Consider the following 23,245-nt stretch of genomic DNA (forward strand, 5'->3'; position numbering starts at 1 on the left):
TTTGTAAGTCTTTCTTCTGATGCAGATTTGGTTTAAGCAGAGGCAGAACAAGAAGCAGTTGTCTCAAGTTGCAGTGGGGGAGGTCTAGGTTGGATATTAGGAAACACTATTTCACTAGGAGGGTGGTGAAGCACTGGAATGGGTTACCTAGGGAGGAGGTGGGGGAATCTCCATTCTTAGAGGTTTTTAAGGCCCGGCTTGACAAAGCCCTGGCTGGGATAATCTCCTTGTGTCCTTTCGCTTCCCTTAGCAATTTTCTACATTTTCCCCCAGATGTTACATATTGTATTTTTTTATAGCTGCTTTCACGTCTCTAAGCCAGGTTGTTGGTTTTTTTCCACATGAATAGCCTTTATTTCTTTCTTGGGGAATTTGGGTTTTTTAGGCATCTAGTACAATGTTCTTATACAACTCCAAAACAGCATTCACAATTTTCTGATTAAATGCTTTCTCCCAGCTCATTTGACTCGTCACTTTTTTCAGCTTTGTGAAACTGGCCCTTTTAAAGTACAAGTGTAGATATAATTATACTGGTTTGGACATTGTTCTGTTTGCACATGACAAAAGTAATCAAGTCATGATCACTGGCACCTAAGCAATGATCAATAAGCCCAAGATGCTCCTTAATAATAAAATAAAATAAAATAAAATAATAAAACCCAGCTCTTGTCTAGTGTTTTTTTTTCACTAGACGCCAAAGTGTTTGACAAAGGTCAGTAACATTATCCCCATTTTACTGATAGGGAAACGGAGGCAGAGAGCAGGGCAGTGACTTGCCCAAGGTCACCCAGCAGGCCAGTGATACAGCCAGGAATCCTTTCCCTCTGGTTTCTACCCCAATGCCCCCCCATTATGTGATTCCCAAGCAATTAATCACCCCAGGAATATGCTCCCTTCCCCTGAGACCACAACTCACGACTGACCCCACAAGCCTCGAATGGTGTGTGATGCAGAATGTGTCTGGTGGGACGGGGCCCCCTGGGCCCAGGGGACGCAGCCCTGCTGGTTTCTATCCGGCGGGGTGTCTCTGATGCAACACGAGCTGTGACACCCCCCACAGTCAGTGCATGGAGCGGGTTTGTCTCTGTGCAGCTCCAAAGGGTGCCCACTGCTTCGCTCGCTCCCCAGTCGGGATTCCCAGGTGAGGACTCTCGAGTCGGAGACACAATCCTGTCATTATCTGGGATAAAGAGGCCATCTGGGTATGAGCCGTCCCCTGAGGGTGGGAGACAGGGAACCTTGTGAATAGGAACCGCACCCAGGTGTGTCACCGATAACCACTACTCCCAGGGCAGGAACCCCAGAGCTGAATGCACAACATCCATCTGCCGAGGGGAGGAGATGCACGAGGACAGCTAGGAAAGGGAATAGTGAAGGGAAGGCGACAGAGCAGGGGGGCTGCAGGGGTCTCTCTCTTTGGATCCCTAGGATCCTTTCTGGCTCAGTCACTCGCAAGGGGCTGGCTGCAGGATTCTCCAAGGGAGGTTCTCTGGCCTGGGTGATTGAGGACACCAGACTGGATGGGGCTAATGGTCCCTTCTGGCCTCAGGACTCTATGTTTACATTTTGTAGTACGGCTCCAGAACTCTCTGGTACTCGGGGGGCAAATCCGCCCAGGCAGAAAGAGGCTGCTCAGAGCCACAACAAACACTGCACATCTCCGCCCAAGACCTGCCTCCGCAGAGCTCACCGGAGGAGGCAGAGCTGGGGGGCGCTCACGCCGCTTTGCCAGGGTCCCAACATTTCATTTCACTCGTCCATGGGTTCGGAGGTGCTTTATCCCATCCCTCACCTGCGTAGATGCCTCTCAGGATCTCTGGTTCCTCAAGGCCCTGGGCAGCTGGGACAAAGGGCTCCTCCCCCCGCTCCAGGCAGGAGATGATGTCAGGCTTGTGAACGGGAATCCCTGCTCATGGGCAAATCCAAACGTAAGGTCCCAGCAAGCCAAACGTCTCAGCATTTATTGTTCCATTATTTTAACCCCAGCCAGCCTTCCCATGCTCACAAGGAGGCGGGATCCGCACAGCTGGGGAAACATCACAGAAGCCTTCTGCGGAGGCGAAGTGTCTGCGAGGGGAGTTGATGTGCCCCTGTTAAGACACCAGCGCCTCTGCTAAATGCCAATGGACCCTCTATCTCAAACTCAGAGAGCTAAATCCAATCCCTCCCCCTCTCGGGGCAAGCTATGACTGAGGGGGCACAAGCTAAAGGGGAGGACATGTGACCAACACACGTGTCTCCCCTGTCGAGTGACAAGCCCCTGGCAGAGTCTGGGGCTGCCACGTTCTCCCTGCCCCATGTTACCTGCGGTGAGGGGATCCCTCTGCACCACAGCCAAGCCCAGGCAGGGAGTGGGCCGCCCTACCTCCCAGCCAGGCTGTCTCAGGAAGATGTGGCTCTGTCCTGCTCCCTGCCCGGCTGCCAGGGAGCGCAGCCAATTCAGCCAAAGGTACAGGGGGAAAAGATCAGGGAGTGAAGGTAGAGCCCCTCTCCCTCCTCGCTCATGGCAGACCAACCTGGGGGGGCACTTGACCTCCCCATGTCCTCTCCCCACGCATCATCTCTGGGAGGCCCTTGGAATCGAGAGCCAACCTGGCTGCATGGCAACCAAACACAACGGGGTTAACCCAAAGCGATTAGCACTGCAGTGTGTATACTGCCTCCCTGTAGCAGGGAGACTCATTCAGTCAGTTTAAAGAGACACAGGCCAGGAGTTCAGGGTCGCCCCATCGCTAGACTGGAGGCTGAAACCAGAGGCAAGTGAGACCGGAGAAAAGAGGATCTCAGAGTTAAACAGGCCCCAGGTGCTAAGGGCCGTTTTCTGCAGGAATTAACCAGAATTCCCCTATCCAACCATCCATCCATCCATCCATCCATCCATCCAACCCAGAGTGAGCGCTTCCCCTCCAACTCACAGCTTTACACTGCAACCCGAAACATTCTCCTTGGGTTTCCATGGCAGCCACTGCCCACCGGGATGTTGAGAAATCCTGGTCCCAGGCTACAAGGCACTTTTCTTTGTGACTGGCCCCTGTTTGAGGGCCAGGGTATCCCCACTCTACCCCGAGAGGCTTTATGATTCTGGCACAGAGCAAGTGTTTATCCCCTAGCTCCCCACCCCACCCGAAAACACAGCTAGAGACTTTCTCAATACGGGCAGTAGGCAAGACACCCAGAAGCCTCCTCTTCCAAGCACAGTGCTGTGCTCTGGGGACACGTACTGGAGATCCTAATGACTATAATCCACCCTCAAGATGCGTGGCTTCAGACAGGCACCTGAAGGGGTCAGGAAGGATTTTCCCCCCACTGATGTTCAACTGTAATCTAGGGAATTTTTCCATCTTTCTCTGAAGCATCAGCGTTCTGGCCATAGCTAGAGACAGGATCTTGGTTGGGGTGGGCTGGTTTGACATGGTGCAGAGAATCCTCTCTCTAGATGCCCGGCTGGTCCCTCACTCACATGTCTGGGGTCATACTGATGCTGGATTTGGGGTTGGGAAGGAATCTTCCCCTTGGTCAGATTGGCAGGGACCACAGGGGGTTTTCACCTTTCACTGCAGCATAGGACGAGGGTCGCCTGCTCGGATCACCACTAACCAATTCCCTGCCATTGCAGGGGCCTCAGGTGCTAGTGATGCCTGGATCTCTCCTGCTCTCTGCCTGTGATTCACAATGGTGGAGTGTCTCAAGGACTTTAGTTTAACTGAAGTCACAGGGTTCAAAATAGGGGTATTGGGGTGACATGTCAAGGCCTGTGACATGCAGAAAGTCAGACTGGATGATCTAATGAACCCATCTGTGCTTAAACGCTATGAACCTAGGAAAGTTGGTCTGTCCCATCTCCTGCTGGTGTGGCTCTGGGAGTGGAGGATGACAGCTTCTCACCCAGATTCTGGGAACTACAGAAGCTGAGCCCTAGGAATGCTAAGGGATGACGAGAAACCCTGAGCCAAGGCCTGGACTCTAATACATGTGGAGAAGCAAATCCCTTACCCAGAGAGGCCACGTTCCCATAGTTCTCCATCATCGTGTCTCGGTAGAGCTCCCGCTGCCTCTCACCCAGAAGGGCCCACTCTGCCGCTGTGAAATGCACAGCTACATCCGCAAACGTCAGTGGTACCTGGAACAACAAACGCCTCCTCCTCAGTGCCTGCCTCTCCCGGGCCTGTCCCACTGCTCATCCACGCACGGAGCAGCAGGGGCTTGCACTGCGTGTTCTGTGCAGCTTTGCTTTCTGTTGAGAGGAAAAAGGCAAGAGGCAGTGATGCCTGTGTGGCTCTGGCCTTGGATTCAAGGCACCTGGGGCTCCTTCTAGCCTGGTGCCTGGTATCCAGTCTCTGATGACAGCCTGGAAGAAGGTGCCCCAAACCCTGCAGAAGGCAGATATGGGAGCCCTGCCCCCAGGGAAATTTCTCCTCTCCCCCAATAGTTAGCGGGTAGTTCATGCCCTGACACAGGATGATTCTGGCCCTGTCCAAACCCAGGTTTCGTTTTAAATATTTATTACAGTAAGTGGACAAGACAGGCAGAGAAACCGTTCTATTACAAGAGAGAAAGCTGCCTTTCTAAGGGCTTAGACTATTCCGGCTCTTATTCCAGAATAAGCATGCCTTATTCCAAATTAGTTTAATTCACTTTTGGATTAAGCTAATTTGGAATAAAGCACATTTATCCCAGAATAAGCGTATCCACACGTCAAGTTAATCTGAGATAGTTAATCCATTTACATTCACACCCTACTGTATTATGGATTAACATTTATGTGTAGACAAGCCCTAAGGCCCAGGAACAGGTTGTACCACTTGGGGGAGGACAGCGTGTGACAGTCCGTACCACTACGTTCACCCCTTTTACAGGGCTATGATAAATTTTGTACAAAGTATGCCTTGTGAGATATCATTTGAAAACTCATAATTTGCTGATAATTATTGTCCTAGTAAAATGTGTGTGCATATAAAGTTATAAGATGTTACTAAGACATGTTTGAAGTCTGCGGAGCAGTCACAAACCAGTTCCCCAGAGAGAAAAGGCTAGCCAACGCTTCAGCCAGGTGTCAAAAAAATCATATAGACCATCACCTGGTAAAGTCACCATTCTTTGGCACGAAAGAGGGTGTGGGGGGAAAATCTACCTCTTGATAAAGAAACAGCTAGGGGTTCCATCCACACAGACTTTCTGTTCTGAACCTCAGCTGGAGATGATTCTCAAAGAAGAAAAAGAAACTATAAGAAGGGAGAGTGGATGTCCCAAATTATTCCTCCCTTTCTCTCTACCCATGGCATCCACAACATCTGAAGAACAAAGGAAACAGCTTTGGACTGGAGGACGGACCCTGACGGGAAGAAATTCAGTGAGTAAGACCGCTGTAACGTGGTGAGAGAGACTGCTTTAAATTCACTTGTTTAATTAGGCATTAGTTGTGTTTTACTTTTATTTTCTTAAAAGAAAAGGAGTACTTGTGGCACCTTAGAGACTAACAAATGTATTTGAGCATAAGCTTTTATTTTCTTGTAACCAATTCTGACCTTCATGCCTCATGACTTATATTCACTTAAAATCTTTTTGCAGTTAATAAACTTGTTCATTGTTTTATCTAAAACAGTGTGTTTGAACTGAGGTGCTGGGGAAACTCCATTTGGGATAACAGGATTTGTGCCTATCATTTTCTATTAATAAAATGAGGGCTTTGTATGAGCTTGTATTGTGCAGGAGTGGGCTGGGGAGTCCAAAGCATACATTTCTGGGGACGGTCCAGGTCTGGGAGTTTGCTGGTGTTGCTCTGCAGTGTAAATCAAAAGTGGCTAGCTGCAGCACTCAGACACTATAAGTGGGAGTAACTTACATGCTGCAGGCTCTGTGTGAGCGGACCAGGAGTGCTAGCTGTCAAAGAGTGTAAAAGGCTCCCCAGGTTGGAGCACTGAAATGACACAGCTGTTCATCAGTCCAGATTGTACCCTGGGTAACGTCACAGCGTGTCCCTGTATCCCGCCCCTGCCCTGGCAGCTTGGGGACTCACCTTCCTGCAGTGTCGAATGAGGTCTGTGCCGTGGCTGAACCTTTTCCCACATCCAGGGCAGCGGAAGGGGCTCTCTCCTACGTGGACCCTCCGGTGCGCGATCAGGTGTGAGTTCTGCCGGAATCGCCTCCCGCACTCAGTGCATTGATGGGGTTTCTCTCCAGTGTGCACTCTGCGATGGGCATGGAGGGAGGAGCTGTGCCGGAACCTCTTCCCACACTCGGCGCACGCGTGGGACTTCTCTCCAGTGTGGATCCACTGGTGGGTGGCAAACGCGGAGTGGCCAGCAAAGGTTTTCCCACATTCAGCGCACTGGTAGGGTCTCTCTCCAGTGTGGACCCGCTGGTGGGTGATCAGGTGCGAGCTCTGCCGGAATCGCCTCCCGCACTCAGCACACTGATGGGGTTTCTCTCCCATGTGCACTCTCCGGTGCGTGTTAAGGGAAGAGCTGTGTCGGAATCTCCTTCCACACTCAGCACATTGATGGGGCTTCTCTCCTGTGTGGACTCTCCGGTGCGTGATCAGGTGGGAGCTGTGCCGGAAGCTCTTCCCACACTCAAGACAATGGTGGGGCCGCTCTCCTGTGTGCACTCTCTGGTGTGTATTGAGGGAGGATCGGTGCTTGAACCTCTTCCCGCATTCAGCACATTGATGGGGCGTCTCTCCTGTATGGACTCTCCAGTGGGTAATAAGGTGTGAACTGTGTCCAAATCTTTTCCCACACTGAGGACACTGATGGGGCTTCTCTCTTGGTTGGCTCTTTGGCTGGCCCCAGTCAGATTTACTCTGTCTCTTCCCTACAGTGTCCCCCTGCTGCTGCCACTGTGTCCCGCTCGGACTCCCAGAGGAATCCTCTTTGCCAGGACCCTGGGAATCACACTCTCTGAACCTTTCTGTTAATGCCATGAGAGAATCCACTGTCTTAGGAGCGTTCTGAGCTATCCCGGCCTCCTCATTGTCAGCCCCCATCCCATTCTTATCTGCAAGAAAAACAGAATCCAGACACAAGTCATTCCCTGGGCTTTGGAGACACACACATTTGGGAAAGGTTTGTAACCAATAAATCACTAATCATAAGAGTTTAAACCAAAGCAGTGAATCTCTCAATCCTTCCTTGGATGAAAGAGAGTACAGGGAGGGGATAGTACAAAGACAGAAAACAACACTAGGAAGAGGCCTGGATAGAGGCTCCTACTCTCTGCGTCCTCATTTGAACGCTTTAAAAAAATATATTCTCTAATGGCCCCCTCCATGCAAAGGACCATTCCTTACCTTACCGTAACTGCGGATCTTTGAGATGCTGTTGTCAATGTGGGTTCTACTGCAGGTGTGCAGGAGAAAAGACTTGAACAGCCGTGTCCATCAGGGCCATCCATGCACCATGCACTTCCTTGCACTCCATAAAGCATGGAAAGGCAGCAACCATCCCTTAGTTCCCTAATTCAGAATCCTGTAGGTGGAGGGCTCCAAACAAGCAGGGATGGAGAGTAGATCATGTGATCCACACTGATAACATCCCAGAGAACCAGTTACCATAGGGTAAGTGACCGTTCTCACTGCTTCAAATACACATCAGTGTGGATCCTGCTGTAAGAGGCTGGCAAGCAATGTTCCATCTGGAAGGCAGCTGATCTAGCTGAACTGAAATTGTAGCATTGTTCTCCAGTCCTTGGCATCTGACCTGCAGCTAGGTCAAGAGCACAGTGCTTTGAAGATTTCAGATACAAGCAGATGATGTGGATTGTGCTGCAGCAGAGTGGGCCTCAATGGCCTGAGGGAGAGGCCCATCAGCCATCTGGCAATACATCAAGATGCACTGCATGATCTATGCGGCTAGCCTCTGGGGCAAAAGAGCCTGCCCTCTCAAAGCACCAGAGATGGCTATGAAGAGACAAGGAGATGGACGGTTTTGTTCTGTCAGCATAGTGCTATAAGTCCCCTGAAGTATCCAGAGAGTAGGCTCGGGAGAGGACACACATAAGCCAACAGGCTAGTTCAGATGAAATTTTGAGACTACATTGGGGATAAACTTCAGATGAGGCCTCGGCTTCACCGGCTCCTTGTGACAGGCTGCATGAGGAGGGTAAGCCATGAGGTTCACTGATGCTTCTAGCCAATGTAAAGGTGTGACAGAACGTACCCCTGTATTCATACCCTACATACTATTGTAATAAACTTGGTACAAAGTATGCCTGGTAGGGTATCATTTGAAAACTTGTAATTTGCTGGTCAGTATCACCTTGATAAAAAGTGTATGGCAATATTTGTATGTGAAGTTACTAGATTCCACTGTGTGGTGTTAACAACACATGTTCCAAACCCACAGCCCTGCCCAAACTGAGGTTGTGAAACAGGTCTGTCTCAAACACAGGAACATGTGCTCTGCTTAATTTGCATTTAAGCAGTAAATAGAGCCATCAAGCAGGAAGGGAAACAAAGAAAGCTCAAATAGGAGAAAAAATGCAGCAGGGAACATCCTTCCACATAGATTCTTTCGCTCCTGGTCAATATTCCCTCTATTTTTTTCCATCCATGTGCAGAATTAATTTGGTTATGTGCACCAATGGTAATGTGCGGATGTGTGCCACCAGTAGAAACAGAAAACCTAGATATAATATATATTTTCAAAAAAGTTACTAATAGGGAAAATTACTGCAGCCAAGACAAGGTAGGCATTTTAGAATTCACTACTCAAAAGAATTAAATTTAAGCATTAGAGAGAAATAAAATTATGACCAATTGAAAAACTAAAACATCAGCACCTTGAAAGAATAAAATTACACAGAATATATGTGCATTGAAGGAAGTACCAAGAAGTAACAACAACACAAGTATGTGTTGGGAGGTGAGTGTGAAAGAGACAGAGTGTGTGTGTGTATGCGTGAGAGTGTGTGACAGTGTCTGTGTGTGTGTGAGAGACAGACTGTGTGAGTGTGAGACAGAGACAGTGTGTGTGTGAGAGAGAGAGAGACATAGACACAGAGACTGTGTGTGTGTGACAGAGACAGTGTGAGTGTGTGCTGGCTGCTGGGGAAGTATATGAGAGACCGTGCGCTGTCTTTAAGCACAGAGGCACTCACCAGAAGCCTCGTTCAGACCACAGCAGCTCCGTCCTGCTCCTGAGCCCTGTCCCTCCTCCCCCGCTGTGCAGAGATGGGGTACACAGGCAGAGGGAAGTGAGGGGAGGGGAAAACCCTGACGTCAGCGCCTCCCTCCCCCCCGCTCTGCACAGCCAGCAGCAGGGTCCTGGAATCAGCTGGTGGATCAGATGGCTCCAAGGCAGAGGGCAGGAGCAGCGCAGCTGCAGAGCAGCGGGGGGAGGGGCATCTGAACACACGTGCCGGATGTGCGCGGCTCTGCTAATCAGTGTGCGGCACTTGATTGATTCTTGGGCGGCTGCGCAGCTTTGAGGGAACACTGCTCCTGGTGCCCAGCTAGAAATGACTGCAACTATAAAAGGGAGGGACAAATACCCCAAGGCACCCCCCTTTCTCTCTCCCTTCCCATCACATTCAATGCACCTGTAACAACAAAGGAAGCCTTTGTTGGAATCTGGGGGAGGGGTTCTAACCTGCAGAATTTGGTCAGTAAGCTTGCTGACAGCCTATGGTGAGAAACTGCTTGAATTTGATAGTTCATTAAATTAGATATTAGTAAACGTTTTATCTTATTTTTCTTATAACCATTTCTGACTTTTATGCCTCATTATTTATATTCTTTGTAGTTAATAAACTTGCTTTATCATTGTATCTAATCCAGTGTGTTTAAATTGAAGTGTCTGGGAGCCTGCATTTGGGGTGGCAAGTTATGCGCATATTATTTCTATTAAAGAAATAGCAGACTTAATATAATTTGTATTGTCCAGGAGAAGGCAGGGCAGTACAAGACATATATTTCTGGGGGGAAATTTAAGACTGGGGGTGTGTTGGGGTCACCCTACAGTATAACCAAAGCTGGTGAGAACCAGGGATGTGGCTTGCAAGCTGGAAGGCTGTTTGAGAGCGGCCCAGGTAGGGGCTACTTCAGCAAAGCATTGTAAGACACACAACGTTACAGGGCCGGAGTGACACATCTGTTTATTAGTCAGGACTGTTCGCTCGTACGGCACAGAAGACAAGAGCTGGCTCAACATTTGTCAGTTTTTTGCCAGAAAAAGTTATTTCAACAATTTTATTTATGCTAAAGCATGTCAATTTCAACTCAACGTCCCAAGGGAAAGAATTTCAATACAATTTTTTTTTCGTTTCTGAAAATTTGTTTGGGGAAATTTCATTTTTTTTTAATGTTTACATTATTTCCCCTACAGAAGTAGTGCATAATCAACATGTCTCCTCTTTGTGTTGTAATTCAATAGTTTTACTCTTTGACACAAACCCATCGTCATGCTGCCTGGCATGGGACACAGCTAAGAGTGCCTATCTCAGGTCAGACTGCTGGAATCCAGGGCACAGACCCCAGACTGGTGGATACTCTATTGTAAGATGTCACCAAGGCAGTAACAAATGTGTGCTTCCAAATACTGTACTAGTTATTATGGAGCCACAGACAGTCCCCTTCAGGCCCTCTAGCCCTCATGCACTACCAGATAGACCAGACTTCTGTGATAAATGATGATTAAAACCAGAAATCACATGTATTAGATTCTTCCAGTTCCAAAAAACCAGACACTCACCCCCGGTCACAATATATTTCAGATCTTACCCAAAAACCACGCTGATAGCCAATCCTTTAGTAAATTAAAAACTAAACATTTATTCATATAATAAAAGAAGAGAGTTATTAAAAGATTCAAATGCATCATATACATTACAGTTGATTTCAGAGTTTGTAGATCAGGATAACAGCAGTGATGTTAAATCTGCTAGCTTACAGTAAGTCTCTCTAGATCACCCAAAAGACTGGGGGTTCTCAGCCCATTGTTCAAAGCTGCCCTTTGTTAGAAACCATAGTCCAGAGACGTGGAGCAGGAAAAAGTCTCCATTTATACCTTCAGCACATGCGCATGGAAAGTTACTCTCTCCAACATGGAGTCATGGATCACACGTCCTATGTGCCCTGCTGAGACACTGGGCCTCCATTGTCTATGTCCTCTCTGAGACATCTTCAGGAGGAGCCCATTGGAAGAATTGATTCTCCTTGATGGCCCATGAACCATGGCTGGCTGGTCTTGATGTAAATCTGCCTTGCGGGTTACCCAAGAACACAACATGTTTGAGACACAAACACACAGCAAAGATTCATAACTTCATATACAATGATAATACACTCATATAAGCAGGGTAATAATATTTAGCAGACTATAACATTCCCATTGATACCTTACAAGGCATACTTTGTAGAAGATCTATTGCAATTGTGTTGGATTTGTGTCTAAGTATAAAACTATTTCATTATAACACAAACAGGAAGCCTTTTGATTTAAAAAAGATACAACATTTCAGGCAGTAATAAGTAGGAGTTGCCCGTAACAATTGAAAAAAATAAAATTAAAATAAACAAGACTATTTCAATTATATTATGTGATAATATGACAGCAACATAACTAATCTATGTTGATCTCATATTGAGCAGTAAAAACCACTGAGTCCCTGGAACAAAAGTACGAGAGAACTAGCAGGGAATGAGTATTTGCTAATGGGCTCTTCAATCTAGCAGAGAAAGAAAGGGGACAACTTTCTCATTCAGAAAGTTGAGGAAACAACTAGGGAGTCATCCATTTTGGATCTGGTTTTGAACAACATTGATGAATTAGTTGTGGACACGAAGGTGGTTGGGAACTTGGGAGGAAGTGACCATGATCTGATAGAATTCAAGATCCTAAGGAAAGGAAGACATGAAAACAGCAAAACAAGGATACTGGACTTCAGAAAGGCAGATTTCAACTAACTGAGAGAAATAGGAAAGATCAATTAGGAAGAAAAGGAGTCAAACGGGGGTTGGCAGTTCCTAAAAGATGTAATACTGAAGGCTCAACAGCAAGCTATTCCAATGCAAAGGAAAGATAAGAAGAGCCACAGGAGACAAATGTGGCTGCACAAGGAGATTTTTAGCGATCTAAAATCCAAAATGGATGCTTACAGGAAAGGGAGGGGCATGTTACCAAGGAAGCATATATGGGAATAGCATGAGCATATAAGGACAAAATCAGGAAAGCCAAGGCAAAGAATGAGTTACAGCTGGCAAGGAATATTAGAGACAACAAGAAGGGATTCTACAAATATGTCAGACAAAAAGAAAGATCAGGGATGGTGTGGGCCCACTCCTCAATGGAGAAGGTGAGCTGGTAATGGAAGATGATAGGAAGGGATAGGATGATAGGATAATGTGAACGGATGACTAGTGAAGTTATCACAGACAATAAAGGGAAAGGGATGCAGATTGGGATAAGAACACGGCAGAGATCTTCTGACTCATCTGAATGAACTCAAGGCAGCAGGGCCTGAGGCTATTCACCTGAGGGTGCTGAAGAAAAGAGCTGAAGAAATCTCGGAGCCACTGGCAATAATATTTGTAAACTCATGGATGACAGCAGAGGTCCTGAAAACAGGAGAAGGGCTAAAGTGGTGCCCATCTTTAAAAAGGGGGGAAAGGAGGAGCCAGGGAACTACAGACCAGTCAGCCTGACCACAATATCTGGGATCTACTAGAGCAATGTTAAAACATTCCAATGGCAAATACCTGGAGGATGAAGGGGTGATGACTAGCAGCCAGCATGGATTTACTAAGAACAAATCATGCCAAACCAGCTTAATTTCCTTCTTTGACAGTGTAACTGGTTTGGAGGACAGGGGGAATGCAGTGGATATATTATTAATGGACTTTAGCAACGCTTTTGACACAATCCCACATGACATTCTGATAAGTAAACTGGAGAAATGCGGGCTCGGTGGAACTACCATTAAGTGGATACATAATTGGTTAAACAATCACAAACAAAGAGTAACTATAAAGGAGTGATATCAGACTGGAAGGAGGTCTCAAGCGGGGTTCCACAGGAATCTGTTCTGGGTCTGATGTTGTTTAACATGTTTATTAATGACCTGGATGTAGAGCTAAAGAGCAAACTCATCAAATCTGCAGATGACACAAAGCTAAGGGGAGCTGCGAACACTTTGGAGGATAGAGCTAAAATTCAAAGGGATCCTGATAAATTGGCAAACTGGGCTATAGACAACACAGTGAAATTCAACAAAGAGAATTGTAAGGTGCTACGCTCAGGGAAGAAAAACCAAATGCACAAATACAGAATAGGGGATAACTGGCTTGGCAGCAGCACTGCTGAGAAGAATCTAGGAGTTGTGGTGGAGCTGTGCTGTTGCAAAAAAAGCAAATGCAATTTTGGGTTGCATTAACAGAGGCATAGCATGCAAGTCACGGGAGGTGATATAATCTTTCTACTAGGTGCTGGTTAGGCCTCAGCTGAAGTACTGTATCCAGTTTTGGTCACCAATGCATAGAAAGGATGCAGAGAAACTGGAAAGGCTCCAAAAGCGAGCGACAAAGATGATCAAAGGGATGGAATTCAAGGCATATGAGCAAAGGCTGAAGGAACTGGGTATGTTTAGTCTGGAAAAGAGGAGATTAAGAGGGGACATGATAGCAGCCTTCAAGTATCTGAAAGGCTGCAATAAAAAAGATGCAGAAAAATTATTCTCTCTTGCTAGAGGGCAGGACAAGTCAATGGGTTCAAACTACAGCACAGCAGTTTAAGACTTAGACTGGGTCTACACTATGGAGTTAGGCTGACGTAAGGCAGTTTACATTGACCTAATTATATCAGTGCCCACACTACAGCCTGCTCCTGCTGATGTAAGTGCCCTACTCCACTGACTTCATAACTTCACTTCCACGAGAGCCGTAGGGCTTCTATCAGCGTAGTTAGGGCGATGCAGTGTCGGTGTAGACACTGCGTTACTTACATGGGTTGTTGGCTGTCATTCTTGTCAATTTCACGGCTCCAGCTCTAACTGTAGGAACAGTAGGACAACAGAACTGACTGCCTCGGAAAGTCGTGGAAGTTCCTTCACTGGAGGTTTTCAAAAAGAGGCTGGATAGGATGGTTTAGACATCAGAAATTAACTTTAAGTAATTGCTTTTGATGTTTTATACTAGTCCAAACCAAACACTAGAAATAGCAAGGACCTCACCATAAGCGTGCCCTAAGTGCATCCTTACTCCTTGGAGAACTACTTAAAGTGTGATAAACATATTAGAGATACTAAAGAACTGATTGCTGATAAATAAATGTAATAAGAAATCTTAGTGATTTGTGTTGTTCTCTACTATAACTGCATGGCCTCAATGCTGTTTATATAAAATATTTGCAGGAGAGTCTGTTTTATTCAGTACATGCCTAGAACCTCTGATATCTGAACTTAATCTATAAAACTACTGATTGCATATCTATGTGGTTGTTGATGAATTAATGAACTTGTTGATTGGTTAAGAATAACTAAGTGTCCTGACTTGAAAAGTACTGTACAAGGTAAATACAGACCTGAGAAAAATCCAATGTTAAAATTAGTAAACCCCAGACTCAATGAAAAGGGGTTATCATTATTAGATTCCATTAAAATATTGGCTATAATATTTATCAAATTGGCAAATCTAATTTGTTAGGTTTCAGCTTTAACATCTACCTGCCACTTCGGCAAAGCCATACAATTGGCCCCTTTCACATGTAATGACTGGGCTCCCTAGGTACTTCCTGTGATCCAGGTGGATGGTAGCATAAGAACATAAGAAAGGCCAGACTGGGTCAGACCAAAGGTCCATGCAGCCCAGTATCCTATCTATGGACAGTGGCCAATGCCAGGTGCCCCAGAGGGAGTGAACCTAACAGGTAATGATCAAGTGATCTCTCTCCTGCCATCCATCTGCACCCTCTGACAAACAGAGGCTAGAGACACCATTCCTTACCCATCCTGGCTAATAGCCATTAATGGACTTAGCCTCCATGAATTTATCCAGTTCTCTTTTAAACCCTGCTATAGTCCTAGCCTTCATAACCTCCTCAGGCAAGGAGTTCCACAGGTTGACTGTGCACTGAGTGAAGAAGAACTTCCTTTTATTTGTTTTAAACCTGCTACCCATTAATTTCATTTGGTGGCCCCTAGTTCTTATATTATGGGAACAAGTAAATAACTTTTCCTTATTCACTTTCTCTCCACCACTCATGATTTTATAGACCTCTATCATATTCCCCCTTAGTCTCCTCTTTGCCAAGCCGAAAAGTCCTAGCCTCTTTAATCTCTCCTCATATGGGACCCCTAATCATTTTAGTTGTCTTTTTCTGAACCTTTTCTAATGCCAGTATATCTTTTTTGAGATGAGGAGACCACACCTGCATGCAGTATTCAAGATGTGGGCGCACCATGGATTTATATAAGGGCAATAAGATATTCTCTGTCTTATTCTCTATCCCTTTTTTAATGATTCCTAACATCCCCTTTGCTTTTTTGACTACTGCTGCACACTGCGTGCACGTCTTCAAAGAACTATTCACCATGACTCCAAGATCTTTCTCCTGATTAGTTGTAGCTAAATTAGCCCCCATCATATTGTATATATAGTTGGGGTTATTTTTTCCATTGTGCATTACTTTACATTTATCCACATTAAATTTCATTTGCCATTTTGTTGCCCAATCACTTAGTTTTGGGAGATCTTTTTGAAGTTCTTCACAGTCTGCTTTGGTCTTAACTATCTTGAGCAGTTTAGTATCATCTGCAAACTTTGCCACCTCACTGTTTACCCCTTTCTCCAGATCATTTATGAATAAGTTGAATAGGATTGGTCCTAGGCCTGAACCTTGGGGAACACCACTAGTTACCCCTCCCCATTCTGAAAATTTACCATTTATTCCTACCCTTTGTTCCCTGTCTTTTAACAAGTTCTCAATCCATGAAAGGATCTTCCCTCTTATCCCATGACAACTTAATTTACATAAGAGCCTTTGGTGAGGGACCTTGTCAAAGGTGTTCTGGAAATCTAAGTACACTGTGTCCACTGGATCCCCCTTGTCCACATTTGTTGACCCCCACAAAGAACTTTAATAAACTAGTAAGACACGATCTCCCTTTACAGAAACCATGTTGACTTTTGCACAACAATTTATGTTCTTCTATGTGTCTGACAATTTTATTCTTTACTATTGTCTCAACTGATTTGCCCAGTACTGACGTTAGACTGACCGGTCACTAATTGCCAGGATCACCTCTCGAGCCCTTCTTAAATATTGGCGTTACATTAGCTATCTTCCAGTCACTGGGTACAGTAGCTGATTTAAAGGACAGGTTACAAACCATAGTTAATAGTTCTGCAATTTCACATTTGAGTTCTTTCAGAACTCTTGGGTGAATGCCATCTGGTCCCGGTGACTTGTTACTGTTAAGTTTCTCAGTTAATTCCAAAACCTCCTCTACTGACATGTCAATCTGTGACAATTCCTCAGGTTTGTCACCTACAAAAGACGGCTCAGGTTTGGGAATCTCCCTAACATCCTCAGCCATGAAGACTGAAACAAAGAATTCATTTAGTTTCTTTGCTATGACTTTATCGTCTAAGTGCTCCTTTTGTATCTCCATCGTCCAGGGGCCCCACTGGTTGTTTAGCAGGCTTCCTGCTTCTGATGTACTTAAAAAACATTTTGTTATTACCTTTTGAGTTTTTGGCTAGCTGTTCTTCAAACTCCTTTTTGGCTTTTCTTATTACATTTTTTACATTTAATTTGGCAGTGTTTATGCTCCTTTCTATTTACCTCACTAGGATTTGACTTCCATTTTTTAAAAAATGCCTTTTTATCTCTCACTGCTTCTTTTACATGGTTGTTAAGCCATGGTGGCTCTTTTTTAGTTCTTTTACTGTGTTTTTTTAATTTTAGGCATACATTTAAGTTGAGCCTCTATTATGGTGTCTTTGTAAGTATTATTATAATTTGTTTTATGGTAGCATCTAGATGCCCTAGTCATGGACCAAGACCACACTGTAATAGAGCCACAAACCAATCTTGAGCCTGAAGGGATGGGCCAAGGAAGGCAAGTGTTACCATCCCCAATCTTCTCTGGTCTAGGATAGGACACAGACCTCCCCTTTCTTCTTCAGGATAAGAAAATACAAGGAATAGCAGCTTCTTCCCCTGTACTCCCGAGGTACTTCATCTATGGCTTCTAGACAAAGCAGGAGGCAACGTTGGGTTCCCCCCTCACCCCCAGTATCCTTATGAGACGGGTCCCTGAAGGACAGGGAAAGGGGCAGAGGTTGGAATTGGACAGAGTGGCCACAGGCAACTATGTCTGGCATCCATCTGTCTGTTGCTATGACAGCCCATATTCAATGGAATGGGGAAAAGTGACATCCAAAGGAAGGGTCAACTCTCCACTGGTGTGAATGTGGCATTCAACTCTCGTTTCAAACCTGTTGCCTGGTACCAAGTGTGGAGTGGCAGTTTGAAATATGAAGTTGGAGTGAGGCAGAGCTATGCTCCTTCCTCCCAAAAAGGTCCAGCTGTTTTGGATCCTCATCTTGGGGGCTACTTTTTGTTTGTTTTGATTTTTCACAAACAGCAGATACTACCAATGAGCCTAGTGCTGGATGTAATAATCCTGGTGCAGTTTTGGTGCACCTGCTGCAGTTTTGACCAACAGGGCAATGTTAGGGCCTGCATATGTCACGAAGCAGCATAGAGTGCTGTCCTAGGGGGAAGAGACAGTCGACAAGAGGGCTGCTCAAGCTGGAGAAGGGGCTTGGAATCTGCCGCAGAATTGGCAATGGGAAGGCAGTTCAAGAAGAAGGAGGTAAAAAGAAACTGCACTGAGGCAAACAGGGGATTTGCTGAGGAAGCTGGGGAGAGGAAGTTGGACCATGAAAGGCAGTGTACAAGTAGCCTGGCCACAAGGGGCACAGAGCGTATGGCCAGTGAGGTAACCATTGAGACGCTGACAGAGGAATACAGTTTGGGTGCCTGGGAAGCTGTATGGCCCTCCAGCTGAGGAGCTGTTGTTCGCGGGTGCATCTGTTGGAAAGAGCTGCTGTCATTGTAGCACTGAAGTAATGGAGCATCAAAAGCCAGAGAGAGGAAAAGTAGGGACAGCTGGGGTGAAGCTGGACTTTGCAGCCAGGGAGAGGAGTCGTCAATTCCCTCTTGGGGTGACACAGCATGTTGTAAAAAAAACTTATTGTGATGGTAATTTAAAGTTTATTATTTTCCTGAGCAAGTATTTGATGCTACTTTACATTATTTATATTATATTCTATTATTTATATTCTATTACTGTTCCTGCCAAATTTCTGGGATTTTTCAGTTGGACAGTTTAAAATTTAAGGTAACCCTCCCAGTGTGTTGGTTTGCCTCTGCTCACCTCACAGTAGGCACAGACTAGCTGAGGCCTGGGTCACTGCACTGGGTGCATAAAGTACTGTTCAAAACCCTCTTGTGGCACCACACAGTGCCTTTCTGCTTGTTTGGCTGTGGGCGGGGTACGGTGGTAGGCGTTTGCTGCAGTGACTTTGTGACTATTAGGATACTCTTGTTAATCGGAAGGGTGACTCTGCTTGGTATAGCTGAGCACAGGTTGTCAAACCTCTAAAGAGGTTTCTATATCCAGGGTCTCTGCAATTCTGGAAAGCAGCTCCTGGAAAGCCCTGAAGCTGTACAGAGCTGATGTTGGCAGAGATGACAGCTACATCTGGACACGAAGAGAGGGTGCCCCCATTCAGATGCACTCACCTCAACTCCCTGCTTCTGTTCTCCCAAGAAAGATGATAGCAACCTGACTATGGGTGCACAGGCGGACCTTAATCTCCTCTTTCTAGGTTGGGAAGAACCGCTCCCGGAGGCATGGCATGGGAGTCCCCAGCATGTCCATGGTGGTATGTTATATCGATATGGTTAGCTTGCTTGTGGTTGGCCAGTCTAGTGCCACCCATAGAGGGGTTGGAGGGACAAGCCTCTAGACCATTCTATAGAGCCTTCCCTGGTTTTCAGAGGGAAGGGTTCTCTATGAGATCAGCAAGCATGAGTGCCCTGGAGATAGGGATGATGAAGAAATGTCCTCAATGATTGGTGCCAACTTGTACAGCGATTTCAGTGCCATGATGGGAGCATGCATTGGTGCCAACTGAGGCAGTGGTACCTGGGACATCGTCAGTACTGGTTCCTCTAATAAGGAGTCCGCAGGTTCCATTCACAACTGTGTTGCTGATGTCAGTACCAGTCCTATGGATGGTGTTAAGATCGGTACTGGGACATGTTTCTCCAGAGCCAAGCTTATGACTGAGAGACGTTCACTAGCCTTTGCAATTGTAGAGAGCTTAGTAGTCATGACCCTGGAGGGCTGATCCTTGTCTCCACCTCTCCTTATGGAAGGACACTGAGTGGTTCCTGGATCCATGTCTGCCTCTGTGCTCCGACTTCCTTCGTCTCTTGGTGCTGGATTTGAAACCAGGGTTACAAACGCAGACGTCACTAGTGCGGAGTCTCTCTCTGGTATCAATTTCTTGTCCACAGTGGTTATAGGAGTGGTGCGCCAGCAAGTATGGGCACTATCAGAGGATGACTTCATGGGAGCCTGGTCCAATCTAGAGGAAGATCCTCTCTCTTCTGGAACGGAGATGATCCACATGGATTTCTCCAGCAGGTAAAACTTGAGGCAGGTATCATGGGATTTTTGTGTTCACACTGAGCACCGGCCAGGTACATATATTTCCCTGAGGCAAAAAAGACCAGCTGTGGCTGATAGCTAACAGGATGAATCCATCACAGGATGGACAGGCCTTGTAGCCCAAAGCCTGCAAGTCTGCCATTACATGTGGACAGGGCACAAAACAAAAATGGATTTTTTGTTTTGTTTTTAAAATTATCAGAAATTCAAAATTGTTAACATAAGACAAAATACAGGATAGGTCTTGATCCAAAGAGAGCTCAGAGAAAAACGGTTACAGGGTAGCAGGCGAACTCAACAGCTTTCTCGCTGCCACAGATGGGAAGAGGAAACTGAGGAACGATTGTAGCCACTTTACCCTTTATGATCTCACAAGTGCACAGTGCATGTGCAACCCCTACAGATGCTGCTGTCCAAGAGATTCTGAGCTTGCATTGGGGGGGCTCCACACTCAGACCGGTGCTGAGCTGGTGTTCCAAGGGGAGCAGACTCTGCCCAGGGAGCAGCACCATCCCTGGGGTCCTTGGCAGGGAGCCCTGTGCCGCCCCTCGGTCACTGCACAGCCACCACAGAGACCGCCAGTGTCCCCCTGGGCCCTGCCCGCCTACCCCTCGGCCGGGCCCTTTCCAGCCCCTATCCCTTCTGCCTCTGCCCCTGCCTGGCCCTATCCCCACCTGCTCCTACCCTGGAGCCCCTGCCAACCCCTATCCCCACGTGCACCTACCTGCCCCAACCCCACCCCCTGCCTGCCACTATCCCCACCTGTCCCTATTCCTGGGCCCTGCCTGCCCCTATCCCCACCTGCTCCTACCCTATAGTCCCTACCAGCCCCTACACCCTAACCCCACATGCCCCTACCTTTCCCTAATCCCACCCCCCTGCCCCAACTCTCTGCCAGTCCCTATCTGCACCTGCTCCTACCCTTGAGCCCCTACTAACCCCTATCCCCACATGCCACCATCTGCCCCAACCCCATCTCCTGCCTGCCCCTACCCACCCCTATTGCTCCTACCCCGAGCCCCTGCCAGCCTTAATTCCTACATGTCCCTACCCCTAACCCCATCTCCTGCCTGCTCCTATCCCCGAGCCCCTGCCAGCCCCTATACCCTATCCCCACATGCCCCTACCAGCCCCTACCCCAACCCCTGCCTGCCACTATCCCCACCTGTCCCTATTCCTGGGCCCTGCCTGCCCCTATCCCCACCTACTCCTACCCCATAGCCCCTACCAGCCCCTGTACCCTATCCCCACATGCCCCTGCCCCCTGCCAGTCCCTATCCCCACATGCCACCACCTGCCCCTATCCATACCTGCTCCTACCCCAGAGCCCCTGCCAGCCTTTATCTCCACATGTCCCTACCCCAACCCCATCTCCTGCCTGCCCCTATCCCCACCTGCTCCTACTCCTGGGCCCCTGCCAGCGCCTATACCCTATCCCCACATGCCCCTGCCTGCCCCAACCCCACCTGTCCCTGCCCCCGCTCCCTGCCAGCCCCTATCCCCACCTGCCCCCGCCAGCCCCTATCCCCCCCTGCACCTGGGCCGACCCCCTGCCAGCCCCTATCGCCACCTGCCCCTACTCCCTGCCAGGCCCTAACCCCTGCCCCTGCCCCTATCCCCACCTGCCCCTGCTCCCTGCCAGCGCCTATCCCCCCCTGGCCCTGGCCCTGCCCCCGCCCCTGCCAGCCCCTATCCCCACCTGCCCCTGCTCCCTGCCCCCTGCCAGCCCCTATCCCCCCCCGGCCCTGGCCCTGGCCCTGCCCCTGCCAGCCCCTATCCCCACCTGCCCCTGCTCCCTGCCCCCTGCCAGCCCCTATCCCCACCTGCCCCTGCTCCCTGCTCCCCGCCAGCCCCTACTCCCCGCCAGCCCCTATCCCCACCTGCCCCTGCTCCCTGCCCCCTGCCAGCCCCTATCCCCCCCCCCGGCCCTGGCCCTGGCCCTGCTCCCCGCCAGCCCCTATCCCCACCTGCCCCTGGGCCGCTACCTGTCTCTACCCTCCCTGCCCCTCTCCCTGGGCCTGCCCCTGCCCACGTCACTCCATCGCTGGGCGCGACGTCACGCTGCCGCGCGCCGCAGCCCCCGGCCGCTCTCTCACCTGCGCGAGGGCCCGCGCGGGCGGCCGGCTCCATACTGGGGGGCGGGGGGGGGGCCTCGGCCCCAACGGCCACGCGTTGCTCGGCTCCCAGCTCCCGATTGGAGCGACCCGCTGCCCGTCAGGCTCAGCCGGGGCGGGGCTTAGCCCGGCCTCTGCGCCGGCTCGTAAAGGGGCCGACGCCCTCCCGGCAGTGGAGTGGGTCTGTCAGGCTCTGGGGGTTTCGGTGGGACCATGAACCCCCTGCCCCTCCCCCGAGCATCCGAGACCTCCGCCAAGTCCCTCCTCCTCCATTGCCCCTCCCCCACAGCACCCCAGAGACCCCAACACCCCTCCAGCACATTGCCCCTCCCCCACAGCACCCAGAGACCCCCAACACCCATCCCCCACATTGCCCCTCCCCCATACACCCCGGAGACCCCAACACCCATCCCCCACATTGCCCCTCCCCCATACACCCCGGAGACCCCAACACCCGTCCCCCACATTGCCCCTCCCCCATACACCCCGGAGACCCCAACACCCGTCCCCCACATTGCCCCTCCCCCATACACCCCGGAGACCCCAACACCCGTCCCCCACATTGCCCCTCCCCCATACACCCCGGAGACCCCAACACCTGTCCCCCACATTGCCCTTCTCCCACAGCACCCCAGAGACCCCCAGCACCCCTCCTCCCCAGCATCCCAAAAAGACCCTTCCCCCAACAGCCCCAAGACCACACACACCCTCCCCTCTACACCTCTGCCAGTTCCACTACCCTGCACCCACCCCCAACTCTCCTATACACCCCAACTTCCCCCCATGCACCCAACTCTCCTACCCCCGTCCCAGACCCTGTGCTCCACGAAGCTGCAGGCCAGCCCCCAGTAGGCAGCGCAGGCCAGGACTCTTCCCAGGGCCTCTGTTGGCGTGGCCCTACAACCACGGGCCGTCCCCCTTGTCCCAATGTGGGGTGTGCTGTTGCTTGGTGGATCCCCTATTCCCATGCACAGGGCATGCAGCAGAGGCCGGGAAAGAGGTTTTGGCCTCTGTGACCAGTTCAGGCCTTGTGGTTCATCCACACAGGGGAAGCAGGTCCTGCAGGGCTCCAACTCCTGTTCCCAAAGTGCCGTGATTTAAGTAAAGAGACACCGCCTTTCGATTTGTTCAATAATGTTCTTTATTCAGCTGCACCCTTGCAGCAGCAGCAGCTCCAGCCAGACCCTTATTTCTGACCATTATGAGGCAGGACGTTTGTATCTCAGGGCAGCAGAAACCCCAACAGCACATGGGAGCGGACATTGCCTTGGCCCAAGAGCTACAAGGTCCAACAGGGAGCAGCTGGCAGATTCGATCGGGAATCATTTCAAGAGATAGAATTACATTGATATGGGGGAGCAAAGCTATGCCCCAGGGGACACTGGGCCACGTTCACCTCTGGTGATTCACAGCCGTTATACCAGAGAGGATTTGATGCAGTAACCCTTGTCCTT

At 48.9% G+C, this 23,245-nt stretch overlaps 1 protein-coding gene across 2 annotated transcripts; it reads right to left on the reverse strand.

The window, feature by feature from the left end:
* Positions 1-330: 330 nt before the first annotated feature.
* On the reverse strand, positions 331-21,878 carry LOC140902303 (uncharacterized). Of its 2 annotated transcripts, none has more exons than XM_073322249.2 (5): positions 21,774-21,878; positions 6,017-6,996; positions 3,994-4,120; positions 1,793-1,906; positions 331-1,180 (listed from the first exon to the last, which is right to left on the reverse strand). In XM_073322249.2, exons 1-5 carry the CDS (start codon positions 21,805-21,807, stop codon positions 870-872), a joined length of 1,566 nt encoding a protein of 521 aa, XP_073178350.1. In that variant the 5' UTR covers positions 21,808-21,878; the 3' UTR covers positions 331-869. The 2 variants fall into 2 exon arrangements, with proteins under 2 accessions (XP_073178350.1, XP_073178349.1); XM_073322248.2 differs by having other exon boundaries at positions 331-1,216; positions 21,774-21,874.
* Between the last annotated feature and the right edge of the window lie 1,367 nt (positions 21,879-23,245).

Source organism: Lepidochelys kempii, chromosome 23 (assembly GCF_965140285.1).
Source record: "Lepidochelys kempii isolate rLepKem1 chromosome 23, rLepKem1.hap1, whole genome shotgun sequence".
NCBI lineage: Eukaryota > Metazoa > Chordata > Testudines > Cheloniidae > Lepidochelys > Lepidochelys kempii.

What these genes read in the sequence shown, in the direction of transcription:
- LOC140902303 (XM_073322248.2), bottom strand. Translation starts at nt 21,807, where the DNA reads ATGGAGCCGGCCGCCCGCGCGGGCCCTCGCGCAG. An exon ending in CCGCGCGGGCCCTCGCGCAG is followed by an intron (nt 6,997 to 21,773) that starts GTGAGAGAGCGG and finishes TTTTTCTTGCAG; the next exon opens with ATAAGAATGGGATGGGGGCT. An exon ending in TGGGAACGTGGCCTCTCTGG is followed by an intron (nt 1,907 to 3,993) that starts GTAAGGGATTTG and finishes GCCCATGAGCAG; the next exon opens with GGATTCCCGTTCACAAGCCT.